Source organism: Rutilus rutilus, assembly GCF_951802725.1.
Source record: "Rutilus rutilus genome assembly, chromosome: 12".
In the NCBI taxonomy this organism is placed as follows: domain Eukaryota; kingdom Metazoa; phylum Chordata; class Actinopteri; order Cypriniformes; family Leuciscidae; genus Rutilus; species Rutilus rutilus.
In genome coordinates, this window is record NC_140217.1 from 37,265,709 (window position 1) to 37,275,912 (window position 10,204).

Sequence of the window (10,204 nt, forward strand, 5' to 3'; positions counted from 1 at the left end):
AGGACCAAAAAATTTGGGATACTGCCATCTTTGAGGAGACACTTTGTCCTCGTAACTTAGGGCATTCCTGAAACGCGCACACAAAAGTTAATTTCACTCTTTGAATACTTTGTTTTTGGACAACTAGTAGACTAATGTGCCATTGCTACCCATCCCTGATCACAAAACAGTCAATGCTGAAATGTGCCACATAAACTGCTGAGATCAGACTGAAATTATGGGGTGCATTGATAAAAACATGTGGATGCTTTGAGCAGCATTATACAGAATATTACAGAGCAGATATCTAGCATGCACTTACAGCAGTATCACTTTGACATTATTACCGGCTGTAAAATTGTGATCACAGCCCATGTAATTGGCATCTTTGAAACATAAGATGCTCAGGTCATATTGACTCTCCTTTCTCATAAATGTGTGCTAATGAGTAGGGAGTTACAAAAGGAGTTGAGAGGACGGTGTGTGCGTTTAGTTTGAGGAATTGTGGGCACTGATTGGCTGGCATTGCTTCATGACTCTTCATATATTGTGTTTCAGAGAGAAACCGCAGGTCACATCATCACTAGAATCAATAAAGGATCTGTTCCTCGCAGCGGTACCCCGATACCGCCTGACCAATAGAATAGAGGAGGATAAATTGAGCCATGGTGCTCATGAGGGCAGCATACGTTTGAGTCTGGCTCATGTCATTCATTTCATGTCATTTCCTGTTTCCTTATCTTATCCCTGTCATTTCCCGTTCTTTCTGCAGTGTTCAATAAATAAAAGCAGAGAAAAAGTTTAAAAAAGATCAAGTAGTTTTTTAAATACACTGTAGTCTAGTGGTTAGGGCTGCACAATTAATCAAAATAAAAACATATTCACGATATGGCTATGTGAGATTATCAGATCGCAAAGGCTGCAATTTAATTTAGTAAATATATGCGGTGCGTGTTTCAGAGTGAAGCGCGGCACTGTTCATTTACAAGCTAGCATTTAATGATTCGGTGTTCGCAGTGTCTCAAAGCGGCTCAGTTCACAGTAATCGCATATGAACTCATATCTGCATTTTCTATAAATTTAAGTAGCTTATAATGTGCAATTGAAAATGTAATATGTGCCAACCATCTTCCCAAATTTGTAACGGGAAGAAGTGCTTACTGACTGTTTTCTGCCAAAATAAAAGCTTGATGGTTTAATGTTTGAAAAAGAAAAAAAAGAAAATTAATATTAGTTATGTAATTTTACAGTTGCACTGTAAAATAAAATGATTATTATTAATAATATTTTTCTTTAATACTATTTTTACAGTGAAATACTACATTAGTAATATTTCTTATTTTGGTTCATATTTAATGTAATAATATATTAAATTAAGCTTATGATGACATAAAAAAATGAATGTCTGGCTTCTGTAAAACATAACAATAGTGCTACACATGGCCTGGCAGTTAGCTAACACACACTGAACATGAGTTCAAGTCTGACTCGCATCATTTCCCGACCCTCTTTTCCCATCACTTCCTGTCCTTTCGCAGTTGTACAAGTGGCACAAGGGCCAGACAAATAACGATAAGGACAGTACTGGAGAGAGAAACGGACAGAGATGGAGACAACGAAGAACAAAAAGACAAAGGCAGTGGCATTGAGACAAACAGAGCAAGACAGAGGAGAGAGACGAAGGATATCGACGGGGAGGGGGAGAGGTAGAGCGATGGAGAGAGGAAGATGAGAGCGTACAGTAGATGGAGACGTGGGGGAGGGGAGCTCAGACAAAGACCGAGAGGAGAGCTGCCGTTTGTGTTCGTGTTCGACCCAAAAAAATATGGATCAAATGCTTTAAACACCATAATGATTAGCAATGCAGTAACAATTATTACAGTTATGTAGCCATAATTGTCTGAAATCCATCATTAGCTGCATCTAATGCAGGCAACCCAGTTAACCTATCATAAACAACACCCTTATGAAAAACAAGTACTCAGCACACTTACTTATTACAGAAATAATATACTTTAAGGAATAAACTTAAGTTCAAACTGAACATAATGTTCTAATTGCATGTTATTTGCAAATTAAATGAAAATATCTTATAGTTTCAATTTATGTCAAATGCAATTATTGCTTATTTTGACCAACTTAAGTAGGACTTAAGTACATGTAATTCCATAATTACTTATTGTCTTTGAAAAATGGTTAAAGTGCACCACTGAATGTACTGACAGGCATTTATGATAAACTAAAATATTCTTTAATGTCATTCCTATTGAAACTTGAATGTCATGCACTTGTAACTACACCTTGGTAATGATGACGTTGCAATTTAGAACATTTAAAATATATTAACTTTAAATGATTTATTGAATAACACACTAGTACAGTTAAAATATTGTATAATCAAATACTTTACATGTGCTTTAGTACAGTATGTTAGTCAACACCTCAAAATAAGTGTATGTGATTTAAAATGTACTTTAAAGAAAACCTTTTAATTTGAAATGACTAAAAAGTGCAGGTGTCAAGAAACATAGTACACAGTAAAATAAGTACACTTAAGTGGCCTTTTATTTCTTTAATATTATCTCATCTCCAAGTACAGTTTTTCTGAAAATACACTTTTAGTGTGCTTTTGAAGGACAAAAGTGCACATTAAATACGATTAAGCACACTTCTTTTTCAAAAGGGCAGCCATTACAGTCAAGCATTTACATGAATAATGACTGTAACAGTACTAAATAAACAAAATATTTTACATTTTACAAAATGCGGGGGGGGGGGAAAGTGGTGGTCCTCCTGTGCAAAACATATCACTTATCTTGTTAGTGTGAGTTTTTGAGTTGTTTTTTTTAGCACATTGCCATGAAGTTGTTAATGTGTTTCTGGGTGGATGCACAGCTATTTATGAAATTAAAATGTAGGGGTAGTGTTTGTTCACACTGTAACTCTTAACACTTTGAGCACTAGTAATCATGATGCTTGTCCCGAGCTATGAGGAACCTGACAACTACATAACACACAGCACAGCCCACCAGAATTGCTAAAAAAAAGGCAATGCACCATTCAATTTCAATTCAAGTGGTGATACTAGCACAGGATTTGTGAGAACTAATTAGTTTTTTCTTTGGCCTTGTGATTCCCCCCCCCCCCCCCCCCCCTTACTTTTTTTCTCCCTCAGCATCTAGTCTCCTGAAGAGACATATTCAGGACGAATTAGACTTTTATGTGAGGAAACTGTGCCATCCTTATTTAGTTCCCTGCATCAATTGCACAGTCAAAGCGAGGACTGCTTTCTCTCACCACACACTAGCATAACTAACGAACACTACAGCTTCTACAACAGAAAACAGAATATTTCATAAAGACAACAGTGTTTTAATCCTATAATAAACAGAAAAAAAAAATACCATAATGGCGTCAAGAGGGAAGAAAGCAAACATAAAATAACACAACAATAGATTCCTTTCACAGCCTTCACCGCATGAGATTCGCTAGGGACCGGAGCAGCGTGCGGCGGTAGACTGAAGTGTGTTTCAGTCTACACTTCACACACTCAGAGGTTCTGACATGCTTTAACATCATTTAAAGGCTACGGCGAAATACATATCTCACAGTCAGAGACAAAAATTATGGCAAGTAAATATTACATTTCTATATCCACACAGAGCAAAATCCTCTGTTATTTTTTAACCGTTAAAACAAGTACTGTAGCAGTATTGTGCAATGATGGTAACATATGGTAGTACTACAGTACATCGATATACAACTATGGTACTGTATGACTACCATATTTATGTATAAAACCGTATTATTTACATGGTACACCAAGGTACTTCAGAAAATACCATTATACATGTAAAAAAATGTCTAATACTGTAAATTCTATTTTATGAAATTAGGTATTTTAGGGGATTTTTGTGGCATTAAAGCCATTGTGTGAGGAGGTGGTGGCGGTTGTTGTCATTGTTCTCTTGACTGTTCTCAGCAGATTATAGGCTTAGGACACAGCAACACTTGTAGCCAAGCTTTTCAGAATCAAAGTGACAAACATTAAGGCATAAGTCAATTAATTACATATACAAGGCATGCAGAATTAGTAGGCATGTTGTTGGTTTTTTTGGGAGAAGAAAAGACACAAAATAATTAATTAAGGTGAAGAATTAAGTGTGAAACCATCAGGAACCCTTTATTCTCCAGCACCACCATTTTCCAGAACTGCAACCTACCTGGAGTCTCCAGAAGTGCAAGGTGTCCGGATCTCAGAGACTTAGTTTAGGTAAAGACTGTTTATATATTCATTCAATGAGATCTTTAATAAATCTCATGAGCTCAGCAAGACGCTTAAGCCATAAAATGTCCCTCTCAAACATCTTTATAAATGAACGAAACGCCAATAAAGGTACCAAGCATGCTTCACAATCCGGCTGAACTATAGTGCCACACCAAAACATCCTCAAATCTCCATTTGAAAAATGAAGCTTTTCTAAAAGCTGAATAAATTCCCTCATAATGGTCCTGAGTCTTTGTTGTACAGTAAATGTGTGCAGTTCATTACAGGAAGCAACCGCTGAGCATTTATATTCAAATCCAACAAACTGGTGGGGCTTAACTGCTCCTGTGGCTAAAATTAAACTGTCAGATGGAGACGGCAATCTAACCTCGCCGGGTTTCAGCTTCTCAGAGTCTGTGACATGAAGGTAAAGAGGTTTTCTATCTGCACAGGGCTTGAATAGAGAAATCAATTGATAATTCAGGAATAGAACTGAATCAGACTGAAAATCCTGCATGACTGTATATAGAGCTCCACCACCAAATGACCAAAAAGCTCCATTATGCCTTATTAAGCTACTTTCTGTATGAAACAAAGCACAATGGTACAATGAGTTAACCTCAAAAATGCTTAGGTTTTGCTTTTTGTGCCTTTTTTGATTAGATTAGACGCTGGGATTCCTCTAATGTGCAGACAGCAGTTCGATATCACAGGCCCGCTTAAATACAGCATCTACAAACTAGATATTGACATTTTCTGAAGAAACGGTGAGTGGTGCTTACCCAAGAAAGTTGCTGCTATGCGATTGCTGGGTTGTTAAAACAAGTCTGATCACTGAGGAAAAAGTAATTGCACAGTTTACCACTTAAAGGGATAGTTCACCCAAAAATGAAAATTCTGTCATCATTTACTCACCCTCAAGTTGTTTCAAACCTGTAAGAATTTCTTTTTTCTGCTGAACACAAAAGAAGATATTTAGAAAAATGTCTGTAACCAAACAGTTGATGGACCCCATTGACTTCCATAGTATTTTTTTTTTTTTCTACTATGGAAGTCAATGGGGTCCATCAACTGTTTGGTTACAGACATTTTTCTAAATATCCTCTTTTGTGTTCAGCAGAAAAAAGAAATGGTGAGTAAATGATGACAGAATTTTCATTTTTGGGTGAACTATCCCTTTAACATTTTTGTCAGTGAGCAATAGTGATGTATTCTTTGCCTTTGATGAAAATATTCTGATGAAGACCACCTTCTCTTTGCCCTGTGAACTCTGTCTTTTGCAGATAACAGCTGTCATCCATTAAAACGGATGTCAGGCGGAGACGGCACACTAAGACATCACTGTCAGACCAAGTCATTCACATCTTGTCAAACGACATTCAGAAAAGATAACTGACATGCTTTTAACTAAACAAATCACTTTTTATCCAAATGACTTAAGATTCAAGTCAAAACGCTCGGCACAATTCGCCTCCGAGAGTCAAAGCCTTTGTTTAGAGTCAACATGAAATGACATGTGCAACCCATTTTACTTTCATAATGTGAAACGGGATATTTAACATGAAAAAAGCGTGTTAGAAATCAGGAATGGTGAGAGAACACCGTGCTTGGTACGTTTTTCATCTCTAAACTAAACTTGGGTCTTCAGCCGACAAAGTTTAAATCCTGTCTGGCTTCCCATAATGTTTAAGCATTAGGTCAGTAGAGTAGGCGTCTTTTGTGGCTGTTGGAACCCATTCGACCACATGAGCGTTTACACTACGAAAGCAATCTGGTCAAATGCACTATCGATTACCTCAGGAAGTGGACTTAAGTGGAAAAGCTTAAAACGTTTTTGACCCCGTTTACACTTGTATTTAGCGTCGTCCACTGGTCGACCTTGATGCCAGGAGTAAACATGGCCTAAGAGTATGAGACTGAAGCTCGCAGAGAACAGAGTTTCATCTTTAATCACCATTATCATTTTCCACATAAGCAGCTCCGCCCGGTTCTTTGTCATTAACTTGTTTTAGTAAAGGAACAGACACTTCTTCATGGTTGGCCAGAACTCATGACACACTTAACTGGTACTGCAAAAAGCATATTTACTGCTGGTATTTGTTCAGCACAACTCCACCAAACTACAGCAAATACATCCAAATCCACATCCAAATCACTGAATCTCTGATGATTGAAGCTATTTAGTGAAGCAGAATGTGGCCTGCTGAGATAGGAAGATATAATCTATATAATATGGTCTAATCTGATATCATAGTCTAGTCTTAAAAGATTAATATATGAAAACAGAATGAGCAGTTAACTGGATCATCATGAACAGATTATTTCGTTTTGAATGGATACTGACATCGGAAACCTATTTTCCCTCCATTTTCGATATCTAACAGGAACTTTTTCTAAGGGTACGTTTACACAACAATGATGCACTAAAAATGGAAAAGTTTTTTCTTTGCATTTTTGAACATTTTCACGTACAGACAACGTTAGTCAAAGCGATCCCCGTACACATGTATCCGCAGAAACGACTAAAAACGCTGCATTCTGCTGCCAGGCCAGTAGTTGGCGATGTCACTTTGTAAAGAAACATACAGACTGAACACGTAATACGCATGATGTCACAGTTTCACAAATTTGTGTTTTTGTAGTTTACATGATGATAACGGTACAGTTTTCAAAAACTTGCACTTTGAAACCCATTTCCAAACGTTTGCGTTTTCAGGCTCCCGAAATGCTGTTGTCATGTAAATGAACGGCTAAAACATATAAAAGGTTTTCCGATTTTAGTTGAAAACGAATCATGTAAACACCTGTAAATATCAGTTTATGCAAGTTAGGGACTACCACAAATCTTATGAATTGCAATTTAAAAATTAGGTCATGAAGCTAAATAATGTATTTGCAGAAAATCGTGTACACCCGAAATTTGATCATGCTGTTTTGTAAGTAATTAATTAATCAATCAATCTAAATTGTGCCCATAAGAATCAGTATACAGCATCAGTGCTATTATGTGCAATCATGCTGAAGCACCTGCTGCGAGTCACACTCATGAATGAAACAAAGAAACGGAGGGTTAAAACGCTCCTGGCATGGGAACAGAAAATGGGCAGAAACAACCAACTCACCAAATATCAATGAATCTATAATATTGTCATTTTTGAAATGTGTGTATGTTTAGGACAGAATCATTCTGTCAAAGTAAAAAGGAGATTCACGCATGTTGATATCCACAAATACTTTTGGTTTGCTTGCACAATACAATAATAGCAAGCTGCATATCACAACATTTGTGCACCTTGTATATCTAATTTATCCACTGTATTTGCATAATAGCAGTGAAAATCAGCCTTTTAGCAAGCAATTTATGCCATATAGAAATGTTTTATCTTTAAATATTGTGACATGACAGCGTAATGGGTGAGATCTCTATTCACCAAGTAACCTATTGCCACAACAAAGCTGAATCCAGGAGAACTGCTCCCATGCCTTTCCTATCAATTATTGAGGAACCTATATTTGGAACACACACAAAAACAGCAGCTGCACATCAAAACAAAAGCATTACGTGGCTATAAATGCAACCTCTATCATTCAAAACAGTTATTGGGTCCTTAAGGAAAATTATTATGCTAGCTAATCTCCATCTTAACTGAAGCTCTTTGTCCTATCTTTGCTCAATAAGATGCACGTATCTTGAACAGGACCGATGTGTCATTCAATCTCTTATATCTAACACTGCACTGAGCAAAAAGGCTTGATGCTCACAACAAAGATATATAGGGTATAATAAGGGAATGCATGTGGAGTGAGTGGCGCAATGAAATTATCCAATTACTGGCAACCTGATAATGGTTTCAGTGTGCTGTATTTCCAGGAAGAGCTAACATAAAACACTTAATGTCTGTCTGGGGCTGAATATAATGCAAAACGAAGCAGAGAGAAATAATGAGATTTCATTCACATGTGTATGGGTTGGCTACATTGTTATTGTTGCATTTTTTGCACTACCTACAATGCCTTAAAAATAACAAATCATAATGAATAATACAAACATATTAATATCATATAAATGAAATAATCATGTTTTCGAATATACTAAATGTATTCAGATATTGATGTTTGGGTGCATTGTTATTGTTTTACCAGTAGTATCATGCTTGTTTACAATTTTCGGGTATGGTGCGTAGCCTACGAATTTTTAAATATAAAGTATATGTATTTAATGGTGATTATTAGCTATTAATTGTTTAAAACGATTAAAAACTAAATGTATTAAAAAAAATGCTTTGGTTGTTAATTTCACTTATGTATTTATGCATCCCTATATCATTAATTTATTATATGCTTGATCCACTTCAGCTAATAAACCCGTTTGAATATATACTTCATTCTAATGGCCATCAGATACCCAAACGCTGTGCGCTATAACGCATCCGTGTTGCTCAATGGAACAGGTTCTTTCACGCGCAGCCAGTGGAGGTGAGGATGGTGGACATGTCGTCTCTTTCCACGTACCTCAACAATGAAGGTCCTCTCTTCTCCACAAACAGACACGACCCAAAAGAGAATGTGGAAATAGCATGTTTTCCAACAGAACCCCGGGAGTCCCGTCTTTCGCCCCCTGGCTCCCACCCCCGCCATGACTGTCCCCTAATTCCCCCCACCGTCCGCCGTTGATTTCCAGGCTTGTTTCTTGTGTATGGTCTTTGTTATTTAAGAAAAACAACGAGAGTCCTGTATTCCTGATGGTGCTTTGAGAGTTTCTTCTCAGTCGAGCGTTAAATTTGCAAAGCCATTTTGTGTTGCGTCTCCTCAAGGTGGTGCGTTAAAATGATGCTGCGCCGCTGATGCGCTCGAGCGAACGCAGCACCGTCAGCGCGCACAGCCCCGCGGAATCCGAGTCATTGAGCGAATCGGTTCTTTTGAATCGTTCGTTTTAACAAATCGTTTAATAAACAATTCGGCAATTAGGCCACTTTTACACGTCACCTCCAATAAAAGGGGTTTGGTTATCAAAAAAAGGATAACGCTTCGGGTTATGCTTCCTCTTAACGATTATCTTTGAGGGAGGAATAGGCCTATATATAAAGAAAAAAAGTTTATTTTTGCATTTACGCACTCAGCCAAATCGAGAAATCACTTCAGATTTCTCAAAAGATACATAGCCAATCAGAAATAAATCTAGATTTAAAAAAAAAAGTGTGTTTTCACAGACATAAATGCAAAATAATCGGTACCTTTATAAATGTGGTGACGCAGCCTATTATTTATTAATTTTATGAAATATAAGCCTACAACTAATTACGTGTTGTCATAAGTAACATGTCAGTAATTGCACTTATTTACTGTAGCCTAAGTCTCATGACAATAACAGAGCTTGGTTCGTTCAGAATCGGACACAAACTAACTTAAACAGTAGGATACTGAGTTTAGCTTAATTCAGTAACCACGTCAAACAAGTCGATGATTCATTATAAAGAATCAGTTCATAAGAGTCATTCGTTCAGGAATCGGTCCGGATCGGAATACACAAATAACAATAAGTAAAATGTAGGCTACTCCATTTTTTGGCATGTTTTGCACACTGTTTAAAGTACATTTTAAAATTAAAATTCACTAAGTTAAGAAACATTTCATATTTAAGTGGACTGAACACAACAAAATTAAGTTATGTTGCTTTAGCTCATTTTAATTAAGTCAACTGAACAAGCACTTTCACTTTCAAATGATTCACTAAAAAATAAGATGTAAACAACCACATAAATGTACCAAAAAGTATATATATATATATATATTGGTTGTATAGCTACTTTAATCGCAGCCTTTGTGTTCTTCTTTAATACTGCAAAAGAGCAAATTGAGACATATGATGCAAATCAAATGAAATGCATGTACTCTAAAACTCACTGTCATCATGGCCATTTTTAAGCCATTTCATCTGAGATACAAATAATTATTTGT

At 36.7% G+C, this 10,204-nt stretch overlaps 1 protein-coding gene across 1 annotated transcript in view; it reads right to left on the reverse strand.

Annotated features, from left to right (window-relative positions):
• The window catches only part of mmp24 (matrix metallopeptidase 24), a 30,573-nt gene extending 21,443 nt beyond the window's left edge, over positions 1 to 9,130 (reverse strand). Inside the window, exon 1 of the mRNA XM_084425536.1 lies at positions 8,759 to 9,130. Coding sequence (XP_084281662.1) covers positions 8,759 to 8,884 — 126 coding nt within the window. The 5' untranslated portion in view covers positions 8,885 to 9,130. The remainder of the gene's footprint in view (positions 1 to 8,758) is intronic.
• Between the last annotated feature and the right edge of the window lie 1,074 nt (positions 9,131 to 10,204).